This window comes from Aptenodytes patagonicus, chromosome 1 (genome assembly GCF_965638725.1).
Source record: "Aptenodytes patagonicus chromosome 1, bAptPat1.pri.cur, whole genome shotgun sequence".
NCBI lineage: Eukaryota > Metazoa > Chordata > Aves > Sphenisciformes > Spheniscidae > Aptenodytes > Aptenodytes patagonicus.
In genome coordinates this window covers 167,379,587-167,401,264 of record NC_134949.1, presented here as the reverse complement: position 1 = coordinate 167,401,264, position 21,678 = coordinate 167,379,587, and the positions used below count along the sequence as shown (strand labels likewise).

The 21,678-nt window shown below is 41.1% G+C and overlaps 1 protein-coding gene across 5 annotated transcripts in view; it reads left to right on the top strand.

Moving 5' to 3' along the window:
• Positions 1-21,678, top strand: part of FARP1 (FERM, ARH/RhoGEF and pleckstrin domain protein 1) — a 215,737-nt gene that overhangs the window by 132,041 nt on the left and 62,018 nt on the right. For all 5 annotated transcript variants that reach the window (XM_076361931.1, XM_076361921.1, XM_076361913.1 and 2 more), the window contains 4 exons: positions 12,051-12,155; positions 16,632-16,674; positions 17,795-17,873; positions 20,348-20,445. In XM_076361931.1, the coding sequence (XP_076218046.1) occupies positions 12,051-12,155; positions 16,632-16,674; positions 17,795-17,873; positions 20,348-20,445 (325 nt within the window). The remainder of the gene's footprint in view (positions 1-12,050; positions 12,156-16,631; positions 16,675-17,794; positions 17,874-20,347; positions 20,446-21,678) is intronic.

Sequence of the window (21,678 nt, the reverse complement as noted above, 5' to 3'; positions counted from 1 at the left end):
ATGCACACACACACATATGCAGCACACACATCGGCAGAAGAAGGGGTGGCAAACCAGGCAAAAGTTGAATGTCCCAAGTTCAACGTAGGTAAGAGTAAAACCTTGTTCATAGTCGGGAGGAAGCCCTCTGAGGATCGATGAGAGGCTTTTTGCCCAGCTCAGACCACGTGCAGTTAACAGACGACATCATGTGCAGCTTAGAAGTCCTTGCTGGCCTTTCTCCCCCCTCCACCTCCCCCTGCCCCACAGATACAAGCGCAAATCCCTTCTTTCCCTGGTTTGCCACAAATGCATAAACAGGTCTCTGCTCTGTCTGCGCTGCTTTGCTGTTTAATGCTACATTCAACATATGGGTCAGTCCCAGCAGCTTTGGATTTTTGAGTGACTGGAGGCTAAGTCACTGCTTCGCCGGTGCACACCAGCACCACCCCTCTGTTTGTGCTCCCCGATGATTGCTGCAGTTATGTGTTGTTTGCTAACATAACCATTCATCAGATTTTTACAATCCAGAGCCAGTTTAATCTTTCAGAGACCTGGGATGACTCATGGGTGGATTTTTCAAAGCATCTGCTGTGTTAGGAGATGCTGCAAGTTGCAGGCAGGCTGCAAAGAATGAGCAGAAAAGCTCCTGAGGATCATTCTGAAAAACTGTGTAGCTGTATTAAAAAGGAAGGTGGTTATTTTGTATCTTTCCTTGAAAATGTTACTTGACTACATAGTTACAAGGTGCCTCTGAAATCTGTTGGTAGAAGCCCTTGCTGTAACACCCACTACACCAATTCCCCTTATTCTTCTTTCCACTCTGGTTTGTGTCCCACCAAAGGTGGGACTTTACAGTGATGCACAAAACACAGAGCTTGTACCTTCCCCTGCAAATCCCGTAAGTGTATAGACAGTTGTCACTTTTTCTGCTGTGTGTGTCTTTGCATGTTTAAAAGACAGTTCGGACTGCCAATATATTCAATCTCAAGGTCTTTTGAGGCTGCTTAGAGAAATGTTGAATATGTTTCTTGTACATCCACAATACAAAGGTTGCTAAGCTGTTTGAGTTTGTCAGGTTGGTGACAGATCTCACATGACCAGACAAGAAACTCCTGCGTGTTGGGAGCTTGACTGGCAGAAAACAACCCAAAACTTCTGCCTTTCAGGTACTTAAAGATGAGATAGCTTTTGAGACTTATGTTTTGCACTTGGAGGTTTCGTTTCCATGAAAACACTTTGTGGGTATGAATTTTACTCATTAGGAATGAACTGAGGACCATCTCTGTTTCAGGTTCGCACATAAAACACAGGACTACTCCACATCCAATCTAGAGTAATAGTAGGATGCTACAGCCAAGCTTTTCCTTAGCCAGTCCACATCGATTTTGCAAGACAGGTCAGTACCAAGTGGATCCTACAGAAAGTCTTAATTGTTTAAATTTCATGCAAGGTTACCTTCCTTATCCTGCCTCGTGTTGTGGCTGTAGGAGCACTAGATCCAGCTGGAACAGCGGCCTGGCTGAAGGCAAGAGTTAGGGTGTAACATGAATACGTTATAGGTTAGCAGCTATGAAGCTGCTGTGAAGCTGAAGGCTTCATCTAAGGGCGTACTTTGAAGTTAGCAATCTGGTCATGAAAAGTTCTGTATCCTATTGTTAAAAATGTGCTTTCCTTTCCCTACTAAAGTAAAAAGTAAAATACATACAATCCTGGATGGTGTCAGCTCTTGCTCAGATTGAGAGTCATGTTGAGACTAATGCAGGCCTGAACAGGGATTATCAGAAGCTTTTGCCTGTTACATCTGATTTTGCTTTAGATTTAGGATTTAATATTTTGCCTGAACATCTCTCTTTTTTTTTTTTCTTTTTTTTTTCCCCCTCCAGGTCTCAGAGTTCTTGCATTTAAATGATTTCTTTTCTTCAAAGGGTTTTACTAGAATCATGGCTAAACTAAAACGTATCCAAATAAAAATAGTAAATAACCACTTTGCATCTCAATCTGGTTTTGTAGTTAATAACTCCCATATAGTCATAACACTTCATATTCTCATGTTTCCAGTCTGCCTATAAGGGCTCTGTTTTCATATTTGATGACTTTAGAATTGCCTACTCCTTCATTCTAGTAAAGTGTTTGCTTATGGCTAAACAAAATGAGGAAAAATGAGCAGGCAAAGAAAACAGACCAGAGAAGAAAGTGGTCTGAATAATAGAATGCTTTTATTTTCTTCTCAAGCACTACTTAACATTAAAAAAAAAACCGAGAAGGTGGTTAGGCGATTTTCGCCTTGAAACAGAGAGGAGTGGAGAAGTGGGAGGTAAGGGGTGGGGGGTGTCACAGAGATTGGGGTTTCCATCCCCAATGTCACGCTGGCTGCTATGCTGGTGAATTACACTGAAAGCACTGAATGGTGCCATTATATTCCTTTTCAAAAGTTGTGGGCTATGAAATTTAATCTGAGGTATTTTTAATGAGTGTTCTGAGCCTCAGTTGCAGCTCTTCCCAGGAAACAAGGAGCACAGTGTGCTGCTAAATAGCGCTGAGGCTGGGGGTTAAACTCATTCAGTTTTTTGCTCACAGGGAGGGAAAGTAATATCAACACTTATTTGACAGGTATATACTTGCTTCCAGAGTTGAGCTTCAGTAATACAGCTTTCCATAAAGAAAACGTTCTGAAAAATGAGGTTCTATCAGCTTCGCATCAAACTCCCATCTAGTTTCTGAAAACAAGTCTTGTGTGTTTTCCAAAGCCAGTGTCTGCAGTGCACGCACTGGGCTTGTGCTGTGGGCATCCCTGCGCTACAGGATGCTGTGCCCATAGCCGTCGGGCACATCTCTGTGGGCAGAGGCTCGTGGTGGAGGTGCAGCTTGTGCCAGATGGGGACATCTGCCCAGTTACACTCCGTGGCTGTCAATTAAACATAGATAATTCAGAGGTAATCTTTGTCAGAGAGGTGCCTGCTGGCATCCCTGGGTCTCCACTATGGGGTTTGGTGTCATAGTTGTGACAGCTTTGGGGTGACTCCTTCCCTTCTCGCACCTCTCAGTGAGACATTGCTTGTCAGGGAAGCTTTCTTAGCGTGCACCTGGTTTTAGAAAAGCCATGTAGCACAAAAGTATTGTTGCCTTCCATTTTTCTTATGTGCTGATTTGCAAAGTAGTTTGTTTCAGGTCGTGAGGAAAGCACTGTTTTATGCATCTGCTCCTCAACTCACTCCAAGATCTGAAATTCATGACGGGCTGGCTCTGGTTCTTGCAAGTCATCACCATTCAGTGTGAAGGCTCTGAAGCTGGAATACGTCGTGCTGACGATACTCTTCAGAAAGGAAAATGGTCTCTTCCAGCAGTGGATGTTTGCCTTGCTAACGGGATAAAGAACAGCCACAAAACACTTTTTAGTTTTGCTAGTAAAATTAGGCAGAGATGACTCAGCATTTGCAAGAGCTAATTTAGGGAGTAAGATGACATATTAGTAGTAAGTTTTTTCATTGTTCTTTTAACGCCTCATTTTTCTTGTCCACACTCTGCGTTTGAAATTATGTTCAAGGAAAATAATTTTGTTTTAGTAACAGTGGCTCTGGCAAGAGTGTCCCACTGGAAGTCTCCAAGAACTGAGTGGTTGGTGTGTGAAATTTTTGCAGCCTTAAACAGTTACTTAAAAGACTCGCTCTGCCACGACTGATTTCCCACAAATGTTTTACACCTATCTGAAGGAAGTTAGCCTGCTACAAGAAACAAGGTTTGGGTTCTTTCAGGAGAGCTAATTAGCTTGTGCAGAGACCTGTTGTTGCAGTTTGATGTTTTTTGGGAGTTACTGAGATCAGCATTCATGTTTCACACGAAGACATGCATTGTCCCCATCAGGACAATTTCTTAGAGGCTCGTTAGGCAGACAACAGTGAATTTTTTCAGCTGAATTCATTAACAGAGGGGATCAGAGCATCCCTTTTAAGCTGATAAAGTGATTTTTAGGTACTTATGTCTCAAATGTAGTTTTTTTAAAACGAGTACAGAAAAGTTAAGACAAAGTCAGTTGTATTTTCTAGCTGAGAGCTAGATGTCCACTAGTTAAAATGCTGTAATGCGGCTAAAGGAGCCAGGGAACTGGGAACTGATCATGAAGTGTTTTGTTAACGCTTTTCACCATGAATAACATTTTGTAATAAACAGATGTGTACTTAGACTACAGCAACCAAAGGCTGAACGTTTTTTGGTCTACAGGGTTCGTGGTGTTTAGCTGACGGAAGTTCCAGATTTGCTTTGGCATTGATGACAGTGGGATAGACATGCAAAATAAATTCTGTGGGATTTTGTCCTTACAGCTACCTGAGGAGGAAATTCTCCTGGCTAAAAGAATCTGCCTCTTTCTTCCCCTTTCTTCTTCTTTACAAAGGGCTCCACTAGCTTTGTGGTGGTTGCTGCTGGATCTGCAGTAACAAACTCCTTGTCAAGCAGAAATTAGAGTAATTTAAATGTGGGAAATAAAATCAGTATTAATATCAGTTTGCATTTGTAGGAACTGCAGAGAAATCAAATGATTGGATCATTACATTGGAAGATGACAGGTTGGTCTGTGGTGTGAAAGGCTCAGTTCTGAAGGGGCCCAGCCCATCTCTTCTCCTTTTTTATTTCCTCACTTGCACATTGAAATGGCATATATAATACAGTGTGGGTGGTATTTGCCCATTAAGTTATAAAGCTATTATTTTATGAGCCAAGTGAAAAGAGACCAAGCAGAGCCTCCAATTCCAGTAGCTTTACTGTACTGTAATTATGGAGATCTACAGTTACCTGAGGATTTACTGTAGCTGAATTTTGTATTAGTCTGACTGTGCTGTAAGAAAAAGTTTAACCAAGCACTACTGAAAATATCCTCATCATAAAACTTTACAGTAGCTTCGCTAGATCATCTTTTTCTTTTTCCTTCCACACTATTTAACTATTAAAGAGGATTTATTTAGTTAGCTCTTTTCCTGGTAAGTATTTAATTTTCACCTGAATTGTATTGTTGGCTATTTCTAGTAAAGTTGATTTTGGGCACTGGAAGAGAGTTTAAAGTCTAGTCAGAGCAATCCTTCTGCTTTTGCCTATTTTAGAAAATATTTTGACATAAGCCAGTTTGTCATGATCAGAAATCCAAGAGCATGGTTACAATAACAAATCTGTGTATGTTCAAATATAGAAAATTGCAAGTTTCTTTTGGAGAAGGTGCTAGAAATGCAAGCGAAGGAGATGGTTATTAAAATCCTTCTCTTTGTATTTTTGCCTCGATAATTGTTTGCTGTGTTGATTTTTGGTTAGCCATCACATACCTAAAATAGCCATTTTTTCAGTCGTCTTGTTTGTCATAGCTGATAGGTGGGGGAAAAAATGTAACTTTGTTGCTACATTTTTTTTGAAAGGCAGGTATTTGGAGTAAAACACACCTGGAGTAAAAAGCACCATATGTTACAATCACACTGTTTAAAAAAGACACCAGCACCAGCAAAATTGATTGAAGGTTAAAACTGTACATCAGAGGCTATGGAAGGCAAGCACTGGCATTAAAGGGAATACAGCTTATGTGGTGAGTGTAAAGTGGGAAAGCAGTCCACTAAAATCTTGAAAGAAAGGAACACTAAATAGTCTTACTGTACACACAGAGGAGATGATCAATCGCCTGTTTTTAAGGCAGTATAAGAGACTTATTCTGTTACTGCATTTGGCCTCAATCCTGCCTTTGATGGTATGTGCGCAGTCTGTTCAAAAGCATGTGGGATACGTGCCAGGAGTGGAGCCTTCAACTACATTGAAATGGAAAATATCTTAAAAGGAATGAGGTGCCTTCAGGTTATCATGAAAATTTGCCTCTTCTACACCCTCCCTCCCAATGGGGTGGATACCTGGTGGCTGTAGGTACAGAGTGGGGGTCTGCATTCTTAGAAGTAGTGGTGGGAGTGCGTGGCTGCTCTGTTTAAAGGTGTCACTTCTCCTCTTTGCTTTGACTTGGTGTGCAGGGGTGACGAATCACGCTTCTTCCAATGCTTCCTAACTACCCAGCCTAAGCTGAACAGCAAAGTGAAAACTAGTAAGCCCAGGTGTAAGAGCTATCTTTACGGTCTAAAGCTATTTTTATAGTCATCTAATCCTTCCTATAGGATTAACACCTACACATTGAAAGGGAGGAGAGGAGAAAAAGGGCAGAGGATCTCCAAGTGTCTTGGCAGTGTTAGGTCCAGAGCAACAACACTCAGACCAGTGCTTATGGCTTTTAATCCCACCCTTCGAGGAATAGACTTTTGCTAAATATGAATTATGCATTTCATTTTATGCCAGAAAGCAGAACTGTTTAAAATATGAAATTTGTCTTCGGATGCTGACAGCATTGTTCTCCTGTGAGTAGTTTTCAAGCCTCCTTTGAAGCATAAATTTCTGGCAGGGCTATTTGTTTAAGAACCCTGTTATTTGTTTAAGAACCCTGTTGCTCAATCTCATCTTTGAGGCTATTTTTATACTATTTGCTTATCATGAACACTTGTTGTTTGTGGTTTTTTTTCCTTTCAAAGCTGTAGGTACATATATAATTTTTAACAGCTTTGAATAACTGAGAAAATTTATGCTGTTAAGAATGTGAGTTTGTTATTTTTAGTATTGATTATGACTATATGACTTCAGAAGTATTCATGAAAATACTGGGTGAAATTTTCACTATCATTTCAATGCAGTTGTTAAACTGGAGTATAAAAATAATTTGGGAATCAGACTGATCTGAAGTGCACGGGGTTTTCAGGGTGATTTCCCGCAAAAGAACAAATACAATTTTAGACTTCGTATTTAAACTTTGTACAGTATAATATTTAAGTATTTGTAAAATATTTAGCTTGACCAAATTGTCACATTTCATTTTTGAGCACTCAAAATGTGACAGGAACAAGGCATTAGTGGAAGAAATGTCTGCCTTTATATTGTGGCAGGTGTGAATGATGAATGTACCTTTTTCTTTTAGATTAATGTAAAAGAGTTATTTTCTCTCCTTATCAGCTGTTTACTAATGCACAAGCAAGTGTAATTAAAAACAAATAAACAAACAAACTTTTTTCTGATCCATTTGCAGCAGTTTTGAGGAATAAGAGAAGGAAAACAGAATAGTCCATGCTGCCTCATGAAGCTATCTCTTACTTTGACCAAAACACTGATGGGACATATATTTTTCAGATGTTCCAAAGAAAGTGCTTATTTTATTTGGGTTTTTTTAACCTGGTATTACTGCTCAGTGATGTAAAAGCAAACAAACGAACAAAAACCTTTCTATTGAATATCTGTTCAACTGGGGATCTGAGATTAGTTGGCTAGACAGATAAAAAATGGTAAAATCACTATTGGATCCTAAACAGACACTTTTTTATTGGTATATGATTAGTGAAATAATTGCTAAATTAACTGGGGGGTGGGGGAATATGTCCAAACCCACTTCTTTTAAACTCCTGGATATCTTCCAGATATTGCAATGCACTTTCTTTTTTTAAAAAAATCTGTATTGCAGTCTGTGCCAAAGAATGGTCTGAAAAGTATGTAGAGGGAGATTTTTTTAGATGATTGGTGATGGCTAGAACATGAAAGAATTGTTGAACCTATTAAAATATTCACCACTGGAAGATCATAAGCAACGTACTGTTTTGGATTTTGGTGGGAGTAGGGGGAGGGTGAATTGAGTAGGACTGAAATAATGAGCAGACAGCAAATGTTGAATGCGCAATGTGTAAAGCAGGCTACTTTGACTGGGTACCTTCATATTTTGCAGCTAAATGTGGTGATGCACATTATTCATAATTTAGAACTTAGTGGCCTGACGTTCCCTGAGAATGTAAAGTGACTTTTAAAACGTGATTTCACAGAGCTAAATGAAAGGCCAGTTCAAAATGCATTAAGCAATAAGGATGTGTAGCTGGAAATCAGTGAGCTGCTTTTCACTGCAATAAATTTATAATGTTACTTTGGTGTAACTAAATACCACCTCAAGAGAATAACAGTAGTTCCCTGCTGTCAGTATGGCTGGGATTCACCTCATCTAAAATGAACCCTGTAACACAGGTGTCTGGGTTCCTTGTCGTCACGAGTAAAAGAGTACAACTGTATTGCTAAGGAAAAGTTCATTGCGAGTGTGCTCAGATGGCTGTTTTGGGGTAGGAAGAATTGCACTCTGGCGCCGCAATATTTCTTCATTGATTATACAAGAATCTGGCTGTCAACAAAAACATCCCAGCTTCGGGGTGTTGCATGTGATCTTCCCCGAGTTGTATTCCACCAGTATACCGTACCCTTCTGTTTCCTTTTGCTCACTACCTTACAGTGTGGCATCTGTGGTAGCAAATGGTCTGGAGGTATAGTCTTGCCACCAGCCTTCATTGTGGCAGCTTCCATGTCAACGTCCCACTTGCATGCCTCCTCCTCTTTTGATCTTCACCTTTGGGTCAGTTTTTTCCCTCCCTGGTGCAAGCTCTCATTCGATGATGCTCAAGGAGAGCAGGAGGTAGGTCTCCTGGCTCTCCTTTCCCACGTCCTCCACGTTTGGCCACATTGATGACCTTCCCTCATCCCAGTGTATGAGGCTTTTGTGATGGTCATGTAATGCTCCTGTGCTTTCTCACTGTGGCAGGGAAAGGCCCTCCTGTAGCGCAGGCTGTAGTGCAGTTCCCTACGCTGCAACCTTACATACATGCGTAGCTATTTTGGGGGGGCTCATGGGCCCCCATGGATCAGACCCATGCCAGTGTGGAGCAGGGAAAGCATCCAAGCTGTGGCTCGTGGGACATGGGTGCAGCCACAGGGCCGTGGGGCAGGAGCTGATGAAGCTTGCCTTGTGCTCGCTGTCTGAGGCATGGCAGCAGGACCACACTTGGTGGTTGGAAAATGTCTTCCAAGTTCTGGAGAAATCTTGTGTTGTCCCATAAGCCTTGTAACCACGTTCAAGTCGGACGTGACTGTTGGCTACAGATGATGTCATTGGTATGGTGCACTCATTCCTGAATGCTTCCTCTGTCAGCTCATGTTTGCTGTGATCTGAGTGACTGCTGGTCCATACCCAGCGGACTGAGATTTTAATTTACTGTGTTTAAATTTTTTAGTAGGGATGTCATGGAACTGCACTGTCAACATCTCTGTAAGACCGAAGAGTTCCTGCTTTTGTGGATGTTGTACTTCTCCTGGTCCTGCAAGACTGGAGTGTCATCAGGCTCTAAATCTCAGCAGATTTTATATGCACAGTGTTTCCCTTCAATAAACTGTCAGATTTTATTTTGAGGTAGACTGATCAAAGCTAAGATGAGTTTAGAATAATAATCTTATTTACAAATACTTGAGTAAGCAGCATTTCATGTTACCGAGGCACACTCTAGAGAAAATGCCAAGTGACATAAATACTACGAGACTGCTGTTCCATTGTCTAAATGTCTGTAAGAAAAAAAGTTTATGAAAACACTCAGCAGGTTTTAATCAGATGCTTTTATTCATGATCTGAGATCAGACAGGCTTGCTCTCCTCAGCTAACCTTGGACGGTGTGGCTCTCTGCCTTTTTTCCTGTTAGTCAAAAATCTCCACGCTCCCAGAGACACCTTTTTTTCCCCAGGAGAAACAATGAAGTTTGGTCTTTGTCAGACAGGAGTCCATCAGGTACTTTAATAAGACATATACATACATATTCACAGGCATGTTTCCATTTTACTGGTTGTGCACGTGGAGGAAAGCAATATCCTCTGCCTCTTGCTGCGAGGGTGGCTGTTAAACATGTCCTTCTGCTCTCTAGTGGCCCCAGCCAAATTGAGGAGGCCTGAGATTAGTCTGGGAGCAGGAGCATTTGCCTGAAGTTTCTAAATCATTTCTAGGTGTATTTTTGGAGCAGTAAACTAATATCGTTATTACACTCCATCTAATGTCTCTTTAATATTATTCTGTTGCCTCCAAGAAAATGCACTTACTGGGAAGCTCTTTCATTAAGAGACGATGTATGTTTGGATGTGCCTATGTACAGCGATAGATGGAGTGGAAAATGTGGGAAGCTTTCTGTTAGAACTGACACATGAGGCGCGATGGCCAGCACGGCTGGGCGGTGGTCATTGGGGATGTTTTCAGTTTAATGAAGGTGGAGAACGTGAAGTAAGTGTATTCAAATGTATTTGCACTTGAGATTTATTTTGGATGGCATTACGTCAGATCAAAAGTGCTCTGTCTAGAAAAATAGATGTCTTTTTTTTTCCTTGCCCTCTCTGTATCCTCTTATTTGGCATTTTGGTATGAATTACTTTAGTTACTGCAAGGTTGGTTATGATGAATGCTTAAAAAAACCAGTACTCCTACCTGCAATCGTTCTTGATCTGTTTTCTGACAGTATTCCTGAAGCTAATGTTTGCTACAGCTAACATTAACAATCAGTTAATAAAATAATCTAAGTGAACATTGCTTCCTGGTGGCATAGGTCTGTTAGAGGCACTGGGAGTATGTTGGGTAAAAACCTGCTCAGCAAGTTCCTGGGGAGGTGAGCTTGGCTTTTCCCTTCCGACTTTCAAAACCAGCCAGCGTTGAAGGGTTCGGTCATCGTGTCCTGCATCACCAGGGTGACAGCACCGCTGTGGTGGCACATATATCCTGTGCCTTCCCTGGAAAAATGCCATCTTTTTAATTTCTCTGGTGTAAGCCTCGCTACTGGGTATTTACTTTTCACAATTCATATTAGACAATGTTAGATAAATTGCCTTTGGAAAGATGCTTTGGGCTTAGGGTTGTGGCTGGAAACCAGGTATTGCCCTAGATGGAAAAAACCTGGGGATTTATTTTCTGGTATCCCAGTGAAACAGAGACAAAACTGCATAGTGACATATCTGGGAGGAGGTAGGATTGAGCAGCTGCCCTCTTGCAAGTAGCCTGTTGGTACAGACACTGCCTGGAGATGCCGGGACCTGGGCTCAGGCTCAGGTTTGAGCCAGGTCAGCCAGGCTGCCCGCCTCTAATGGTTTTTATTTTCTTTGCTCAGTTACTGCTCTTTTATTTTGCTCTAGTAATTATTTACTGGGCAGAAAGGGAAAGGGCCAATCTGTAGGTTGAGTGCAAGGGCACTTGTCCAGGGTGTGATGGGTCTCTTGTAATGGTGGAGTTTGTGCAGTTTAATGGGTTATTACTTGTTCTGAAGTGAGTGGAGATCTGTGTTTCAGGGCCTCTTGAGTTAAAATAGGTGCATTTGTGCAAGGAACAAAAATATTTTATTTCAGTGATTGGCTTTTTATACAGAAACAGTGTTTTTTGCTGAAGACTTGCTGGTGAGCTGTAATTTTCAGTATTTGCTGCAGGTGTGGATTTAACTGACGTGCTGATGAGAAGAGTCCTTACAATCAGCAAAGCGGCGGCTCTGGGAGCTAATATTGGGCTAGAACATCTGGTCTTTATAGAGGGAACACTTTCAGTGTGTGGAAGGAAATGCTTGCTCTTGACTCCTCCAAATTACTCGACACCTCTGTTAGGGTAGCACAGACAGGCCTTGACCAGCCTCAGTGCCTCACAGCAGGAGGCTTGGGATAAGCCCATATGAAGTCAGAACCCAGGACTTGAGCCTGTTGTGTATCAAGCGGTGTCCAGCAAACCCTCAGACCCTTGTGTTGTGTATGACAGGTCTGTCAGTGAACATTTTGGTTTCAGTATTGTACACAGATATACATAGCACCACCTGACATGGCTTGAAGGGCTATGGGATGAAATAGCTATCTTGTGAAATTCGCAGTAGAAATTAGCCTTGGCAGACATAAGAAAGCTATATCCCAAGTCCCCCTCTTCTACCTCTTCTATTTCATGCTATTTTTCCCTCAGAAATAAAAAAGCACCAAAGATGGATTCTGAGCTGCCATCCAGGGATAGATGGATATTTTATGTAGCTTTAAAACTAGTGTAATTATTGTCAACTGCCCTGTGGGTATGGTTGGAATATCCACTGATTTTGTAAACTGTTTTGACAGTGTTGTTTGCTGGACAATTTCTTAGCATAATAATTTTTATGTCACTAATTAAAAGCATCTTTGTAACCCTAGACTTTGTTTTCTTCTTACAGCAAAGAGCTCCGGGGAAAGTTTTGCATGATGCTGTTTGCAACCACCTGAACCTTGTTGAAGGCGACTATTTTGGCCTTGAATTTCCAGATCATAAAAAGATGATGGTAAGTAAAAGGATTAATTTTCAACTGGTTTTTATCTACATACACACTGTATTCTCTCCTTCTGCTCCTTACTTATAAGGTATATTTAATCCTCAATCTCCAAAAGAAAAAAGGGCTTTTTTAAAAAAATGTTCTTGCCTGCTGGAGTTGAAGAAATGTTTTCAAAACCTGATTACTCCTGTCAGATTTCATCTGTGTTGAACGTAACAGCCAATTCAGACACAAGTTGGAAAAGCATTTTATCTTTATCAGTCGCAGTAGAGAAACCGAAGGCTGGACTGTTGCAGAGTCTTAACTCTGATTTTACAGTCCTGCTTAATTTGGAGTGCAGAAATAATCTTTGTCTACAGACAGAGAAGTTGCAATGATTGTGACACAGTTCCATGAGAAACATCATGGGGCAAGCAAATGGATAGATAAAAGGCAATGAGGTTAATAAAAAGGAAAGCAAAACCAAAAACCCCAAATAAATTGATGAAAGTCCTGTCTGGGGAGCTGTGTGGCACAGGCAGGTGTCCTGGTCCTGACACTTTGGACTCAGAGAACAGCTGCCAGCAACTTTCAGGTATTGCGCTAATACTTCCAGGGTGCAAACAGTATCGTGTAGCAGAGAAAGTCAAAGGCTAATGACTTCTCAGCCTCTAATGACTTTCCTTCTGAAGTTTGTTTCACTTTAGACTTACTGTGTGACCTACTGGCATGTGTACTAGTTATCTGAATTGTTTGACCAGTACATTCTGGTGTATACTGGCTTTTTTGCCTGTTCAGTGAATTCTGCGCCAGTAGCCTGGCTGAGCTAAAGGAGATGACTTTGGGCAATTAGGAAAAAAAATCTGTTGTCATGCCTTAGTGTAGGCTTACATAGGCACTAAAGCTGAACACTAGTGGTCATAAAGTTTTAGGCTAACTATAATTAAAGAGGAAATTTTATCGATCTTTGAAAGTGATCTGCTTCGCAGCTTGCTCCTGGATTTACATGAAATACAGTTTACTAGAAAGTTTCGTCTTCTGCCAAATATCTTTGGCTAATGCTTAGGTAACTTGAGAGCTTAACATAACTCTTCAAAACAGTGCAACTGTACAGTACTATTACAACAGAGGGTCCATGTAGCCATGTTAATAATGACATACATACAAACATACATCAGGAATGTCAGTATGTAAAGCTGAAACAAATCCTAACATCTTGTGTATATACAGTTGCTTTTTAGTTTTCTAGAAAATAGAGAAGGTCATTTGATCGACCTTCTCGACTTCACAGGTCGTTAAGTTTCAAATAGATAACCCTCTGTGTTCTGCTCAGAGACCTGAAGTAAACTAACAGTTTTCAGTCTTGTGAAAACAAAATGGTTTATTTGCTTGAGGCAGAACACAGGAGAGCTTGAGGTGCTGCCAGTGCCTGAGGCCCTCGCAGTGGCAGGAATTGACTGGCTGGAAATATGTCCACATGATCACAGTGAGGGAGCCAGGGCTCTGATGAAGAGGAAGGTGGAGAAAACCCCCTAAGGCTATTGCCAGTTTGACCTGGATGAAAACGCCTCCATGCATCGAGCATGGTAACTCACCTGGCCCCTACTCCTGCAAAAGGAAATACTAGCCAAGTATCTGAGAGCGCCGGTCCGCGTTCCTGCTGGTTGTTCCGATCTTTGCTTCTGAAAAAGGGAGAGATCCCCAAATCTTGCCCACATCTAGTCAGCTGTGGCCCAAGAATGGTGAGATTCAGTGGAAGTAATGCCTTCGACCATCTAAAAGCAACTCACAGAAACTCTGAAGCAAGAGATTTGATTATGAATCGTTGTTTCGATGTGGAGCAGCAGTCAGAGTAATGTTTACACTTAATTTTATATGATGCAGTTCAGGTGAATGTTCCTGTGGGATTTAAAACTTTCTGAGCTTCATAATGGCCATAAGGTAGAACTGAAGCATTGTGCAAATAAAAAAAAATTGCAGTTACTGGTGTGTCTGAGAAATAAAACACACGTGCATGTTTTACGTTCATATCATCTGAAGAGAATGAGTTGCTTTTCCAATGTAGAATGCAATGTAAAAGGAAAAATAAATATTTAGAGTGTACTTGTTTGGATGTAATCATATGTACGTGAAGTCATATATTCACAGTTCAGCTGTGTTTGTTTCAACGTGCAAGGCTCCAGACCTCATATCTGACATATTGACAGTTGTATGTCAAGATGCCTGGCAGCTGTATACATTCAAGCGTGCCGTGCTTGTAGCAGACAAGATCTGCATGGGAGATGAACGTGGAGGGTCTGAGGGCTGCACTTCCTGCTGGGACGAAGAGAAACAAAGCACTGTTGCCAAGCCTGGGGTTTCACAGAGTTTCATCACACTTGATGTCTGCCCCAGTTCTCCAGCTGCTGAAATCCAGTCACTATCATGGAATGCCAGACTTTGTTTAAAAAATAAATAATCTAGCCTTTGTAGTTCCAGAGAAAATTGAAAACATGAATCTTAATTGAATCCTCACATTATTTTTCATTTCCAGTTTATAAACCACTCTCAGATTGGCTGTGTTTAGATACAGTGTGGGAGTTGCATGATGCGTAAGTTTTGATTGCTTGGGTTTGGTGATAGTGGTGAGGTCTTCATTTTGCCCCACCTTTCTCCCTATGCATGTTCAATACACGCATTTCTAGTATGCAGCAGTCTGGTCAAGGATGTTGTAACTTGCTTGTAGGATGATTGTGAAAGTGGAGAAAGGAATGACGCACTTGTGTGCTCATGCTGTATCATAAACTCCCTCTGGAGGGAGAGAGAAGATTTTTTTTTTTCGTGTCAAGTAAAATACATTACTCCCATATTCTTGTAAGTTGGCTGTTTCATATTCAGGATTTTTTTTTTCCCCACTAAACTTGGCAAAGTCCCTGACCTTCATTGCAGATTATGTACATGCCAACTTTCTGAAACAAAACAGTTTTAAGTTACTGAAATGCCAAAAAGTGTCAGAACCAGTTTAACGTGTGATAAACACTGTGTTCCTGTTCTTGGATAACCAAGTTTCTTTAGCCATTCTGAAAAAAAAAAGACTTTCATAGGCTGAGAAACATAAAAAGAATTCCATTGAGAAACATTAGTGGGTGTGAAAGGGCAGGAATGTGAGGTCTTTGCGAGTTGGAAGCACTCACATTAGTAATGATGAAAATAGCAAACAGCGTTGGAGCAGTTATAGCAGCAATACAGGCCTGTTCCTGTCTGGCTTCTCAGGTGATTTTCTAAAATGGATATTTTGAGTATGTTTCAGTCTCTGCATAATCTAAAATTATTAAAGGTCGAAGATGTATTCTTTTCAATACATACTCTTTTTCTAGAGGAAGGCTCGGTTAATTTGTTTTTTAACGGCTTTAACCTTTGTGACGGTTGTAGGATGTTCCTCCACAAATTCCAGATGTCTCCAAGGGAGGCTCCGTGCAATTTAGTGAGATACCAAAATACAGATCTTGGACATAGTTAGTTACCAGCTGAGGACCGTGAGCTGTTGCACCTCTCCAGGCCCTGCAAGTCATTTGGCTTTTACCTTCTGCGTGATTCTCTCTCAGCTTCCCATAATATTTTGCCCAGACCTTTCTGACTGAGACTGCAAAATGGGGGTTTAGGCTCTGAAAACTATATTTCCACCCACTGCTTCTCTTTCGAAAGCTGAAGGAAAGACCCACACACCGTCCTGAAAAATGGATTGTTAAAAACCAGATGAAAGTAAACTATATGCAGAAGTTACACTGCCCCCAATTAAGAAATCCTAGGCCTGAGCTTCCCAGGTTTATAGAAAAGAGAAAATGTTACACAGCTATAAAGTAAACTTCCTCCCACCTGCGCTTTGTGCCGTGTCTGCCTCATGCCCTTGTCCTGAGAGGACATTCCTTGCCCGGGTGGTGGTGGTGAGACTCCTTCATCTCCATGGGGCCGAGCCGGGGAGCTCCACATTTATGCCCAGGCCTCACGGTGGGACTCCTTTTGGGTCCCCAAAACTAGGACGTTGCCACCTTCTCGTTTCTCTGTTTGCCGAGCATTCCCAGCTCAAAGGCAAGCACCAGCCCCTTTCAGTTGCCTTTCTCAAGATTAATTCAGGTGAAGACCACAATGACAGTATAGGACTGTCTTTTTCTGAACTCCTTGTTTCAGTTGTTCTTTCCACAAAATGAATGGTTCCTGACCAAACGTGCCATGATTGTTGGTATCTGAGACAAGTGAGGGGGAGATCCCCTTGCTATTTCCCAGCTCTCTGAATCTGTACTGCTTCAAAAGCTGTGCCACGGTGACAGCCCATTAACAGTGCTGTTTCCTGAGCATCTTCCAGTTTTGGGGAGAAAATCCACTACATATAATTAGGGAGAGCATGATGACCACACTGCGGGGGGGGGGGGGGGAAGTAAATGAAAATCTAAGTAGTGCAATGAAAAATGCTCCTTTGCGAGCAGTAGTTTGTTCAGAGATGGTAACACGACCTTCTTTTGTTTTCAGGTGTGGCTTGATCTTTTGAAACCTGTTATGAAACAGATCAGAAGTAAGTACTTCCTTGCTGTCATTTATCTTGTCAATCTGAGAGTACTTCAAGAAATGAGGAGACTGTCAATTGGGATCTGTATCTTCTCAACTTTCTTCACTGATTTTTGTTTGGATTATTTTTTATTTCTGTTCTGTCCTTAAAAGATGAACTGTGCATGCTGTGAAATAATGTCACATGAACATACGAAGGGGCTGACCCAGAAGGAGACAGAGGTTTAGTCAATCACTAGAAGAGGCAGTGGTGGCAATGGAGGAAACAGTTTTGTAGAGAAAAAAGCATGCAGTAAAAGAAGGATTAAAGGAAGCATGCATTGCCAAAAGGTAACAGTAATCAGGATAAAAGAAAAAAACAGGAAGACATTATTGGTGGGAAGAAGCTAGCAAATATGTTACAGCTTTGTGACGTTGCTGCAGAGCTTGGAACTGTCTGAGACCAAGAGGAGGAAACCGTTGGGTTAGGGGCATCAGAGAAAGTTATGGTGGGTGGCAGGAGCCAAAAGGAATTTGTAAATAGCCATCAGCTCTGGGAAGAGTAGAAGTGAACAGGAAAGGGTTTGGTGATTTTGTTTCTCTGTCAAATATCAGCAAAGTTCTTAATTTATTGCGCTTTGCCATTGAGATTAAGTTTTCCTAGGTGCCTCTCTGGTCATATCAGTCTGAGTGTACGCTCTGGCACCTCTCCGTCTCACGAGAGAGAGATGCATTGCTCCTTTTGTCATTGATCGTACTTCCAAGAGTCAGAACAAATGTGCTGCTGTTAAAACAGAAATAGTAATTTGCTAGTGGACTTGAAAAATAGAGTGTATTTTACCTCCTTCCTGTTCTGAAGCAAGGAAAATAGACACACATAATATATTTTATTGGATCAACTGATGTAATTACTAAAAACAGACTTGGTTTTGGCAGAGTATCCCTCCACCAAGTTACTGTTCGCTTTTATTTTGAGTAAATTTTATTGTGCAATCTCTAAATAACCTGAATACTAACAAAGGACGGGAGGGTAGCATGTATGTATGCGCTGCAGGTTCCATGAATCACCCCTCATACATCATTCTGCATAATAAAATTTGGCCAGCGTGATACTGATGTTCACTAAATTCCTTTGACGTTTCCCCTAGGACCAAAGCACGTTGTTGTAAAATTTGTGGTAAAATTCTTCCCACCTGACCACGCTCAGCTGCAGGAGGAACTGACAAGGTTAGTAGCTGCATGACTATTTTTTTTTCACTAAATCTCTGGTGGACAGAGGGGAGAACATGGAATCTGAGATGACTGAGTGAGGATCCATGGCTGCCTCTTAGAATTAGCTTGATGTTATTTGCCCCAACCTTGAATGCACCTGAAAAATAGGCTCTAAGATTCTGTTGCAGTCTGTGCTGAGAGGTTCTGCAAAGTGCAGGAGTCCTTTGCCTCCTTGGATTTGGGGCCCTGGGAGAGCTTTGCTTACCCCAAGAGAAGGCAGTTTGGCAACAGAGTTCTCCAAGCCCCTTAGGCAGTGGTGTTGGAAGGGACCTGACTAAGGCACGTGTTGGTGCCCTGGGGCGCTCCTCTGCTGAGGGACACGTGCGACTCTGCACCCGCGTTTGGGAGAGAGTTGTTTTGCATGAACTGCCAAGTTGCAGCAGCATTGGATCCTATTCCTATAGCCAACGCAAATGCCAAAGGTTTGCACAGGTGGAACTGTGACCTTGGAGGTGGAGAAGTGGAAAGGAGAGGGAATAAAATGAAAAGTAAGAGGAAGGTAGAGAAAGATACACACGTATGCAGAAGGAGTACCTTAAAGGTGTGTTTATTTTCAGTGCATTTGAAAAACTTCATTTAAGCTCTGAATTTCACACTGCACTGGCGTAAAGAGTCATATTTCTCTGTGAGTAAATATGTATATGAGGGACCTGTTAAGGTTCTTCCTCATTAGCAGGTCTTTCCTTTATGGTCAGAAACATTGTTTTGTTGCAGTATTTCTTCACTGAAACTTTTCAACTCTTTTTCTGATCTACAATACTGTTATTTTTTAGTTCCATTTTTCCATTCTGATTCAGTATTTTCATTTTTAGTTTTTATTTTCAATCTTCCCACAAGATGAAGTCCTCTTTTACAAAGAGCTCTTGTGCCCTTATGACCTGCTTTATAAAGAACAAGTCCACCTGTTCTGTGTTTGTCTCTGTCTGGTTTTATTTTGGTAATAGAGCAATGGAATGAAAAAAAAGAAATTGTTAATATCTCTTCCTGGCCTGGACAGAGAAAAGTAGAGAAGTGGGGTAGGAAGAAGGAATATTTACTTGACAGACTGAGTAAAAACAATGAAGGGATAAATGAAAACTCACAACGTGATGTTACTAATGAAACATTTCTGTTTCTGAATAGATACTCTGCATATCAGTTGCTTAGTATGTGAACTGTAAATGGATGTTTGGTGATCTCTTTTTGCACCTGGAGACATGTCTCTGAATCTTAGTGACTTTTTTGGTTAGATTTTAAATGTGTATGCTAGAGAACTTCAATATATATACACAGCGGTGTGTAGGATGTGGAAAGCATATCCACAGGGAACAGCTTCATCACTTGAAGAAGCAGAGAATACAATACTTTTGTGCTATATTCTTCTACTAGGGTGATTTTTGTATGGGTAGGCAGATGTCTGCAGCTTTCAAAAGGACATTATTTAGATCTCCTGCGTTATTTCATGTACTGTGTATGTTTCCATACTCCTCAAATCAGCTTGTCCTTTTCATGTAATTTACCTACATCTCCTCATTCAGAAACTCACTGTTCAAATGCGAGCTTTTCACTGAACCTATTAAAATCTAGTCTTATTAAAAACTATTGAGATCCTAGTATGTGTTCCCCAGAGGAGCTGCAGTCTTTGGAAGGCTTGTTAAGGTGACTAACCAATTCAGGTTTTATACCAACTGCAGGAGAAATGCTTACTGCTACGTCATTTTTTTCTAAGGAAGAATTTGATGCTGAGTAAAACTAAGCAATTTCAATTCCTGTTGAAACTAGAAGAACTTTAAATGTTGAAGTAATGTTGTGGACCCGTGATGTCTCTGCACTTAAACTGTTTACGCAGAGTTGCCCTACATGGCTGAGATGGTTTGGAAGCGAATATGTTAAAAATGGCTGGTGCGCAGGCGGTGCAGGTAATGGGGCCACAAAAGTATCAGAGCTAGCTAGAGCTAGCTAGTTCGATCGAGATCTTGCTCCTCATTTCCAGGTGAGTGCTAAGGTGGAGGTTTAGAATTCTCCTTGTGTTCTGCAAGAACTAACTGATAACTCTAAATCACTGGTTCATCTGGCATTTCTTCATTGTTACAAGTAGCTCCATTATCTAGTGCCACTTGCTGTGCGGTTGCTGAGCACTTAATAGCTGTCACATTTGCTTCCACTGTCATATCGCTTCCAGATCTCATTGCTCTGGTTCAAAGAGAGGGAGGGAGGGAGAAAAAGAGGGATATCTTGGTTCTGCAAAGCAGCCACCATGTAAGACTCTAATGGCTGTAAATACAGTATCTGTCATGTTTTATTTAGCTTCTAAACTTAGGAAATTCAGATCACTTCTGTAGATTCCAAAAAGGGAAAGGAACATGTAGCCAAAACCAGAGTTGGCATTGAAATACTTTCCCCTCTTTCCTCATGCTTTGTGTAACTCTTTGTTCACTTTTGTTTTGCAGGTACCTATTTGCATTGCAAGTGAAGCAGGACCTGGCACAGGGAAGGCTAACGTGTAATGATACCAGCACTGCCCTCTTAATCTCACACATAGTACAGTGTAAGTTCCCTTTTTCTTCTTTCCAGGAGGCTAAACAGGATGATTGGTTGGACATTCTTTGCTGGGTTACCTGTTAGTAGCTGCTGTAGGGACAGGTTTAAGCCATATGGACAATTTCTTGTATTTCTGTATAATGGCATTCAAATACAGGTAATTTACTTTTTCAAATAACAGAGTTTTATTTGCATTTTTAAAGCACTGCATTTGATAGTCTGCCTAGGATATTTTAAAAAGCAAACTTTGCAGGCAGCGGCAAACAGGTTGAATTCTTCTCCTGCATTCCTGTTTTATCATACTTTGTATCATGTCAGCAGAGCATTCAAATTCCTGGAGATCTGTATGCTGTCTAGAGAATGTAGTAAATAAACATGCTTAGAATGCCAGACTAAATCACAGTCCTAAGAGGAAACTGATAGGGAAGGAAAAACCAACAGATTTTAAGCTTCTTTTTTTTAAACTGCAAAGTATGCACAATAAGACTGTTCAGTAGAATCATATATTAACTTTGTTCATCACATCAAAGCTTCTTTTAGCTTCCAGATCACTTGAAAGGCAGCGTATGTTTTCCATTTTGAGACTTTATGGATACTCATCTTGAGAATGACATTAGGAAAACACACTTAGTAGTGTGTATAATGGTCGTAATAGACCATTGTTTTGAATTATTGTTGTACAATTCAGTATTGTGTATTTCCACTGAAATGCTGTTGTATGGAAATTTCAGTCAACAAAGACATTCAGCAGCTCTGTAGTGATGAATAGATAAATCTCATGATCCTTTGTCATAGTCTGAGTGTTAGGGCAGTTTCTCATCAGTTGCTGTTGGAAAGGCAGGTATTGCATGGTTTTCTATTTGCCATGGTCATCACTGCCCAGTGTGACTGAATAGCAATAAGAAGCTGTACAACAGCCTCTGAAATTCTGTATTCCTCATACCATTTTAAAACTGAGTATTTTTGCAGCACAGACTTAAAAAAAGAAAATCCTTGGCTAGTGAGCTTTTTGTGTCTTTTAGTTTTTCCCGTTACGGTGTCCAGCACACCAACTGCAGTTCTTTCCTTGGTTAAGCTAGTTCTAACTTCCTTTCATCTCAGGAAAAAAGTCTTGATCCTTTGGGGGAAATTGAGTATTATTTGTTACACTGCATTCTAAGAGGGTGAGTTTTCCTACTAAATGTCTGTGCACCAAAGAAAAATGTTGGGGAGAGGACACCCTAACCTCATGTGGGTGTCT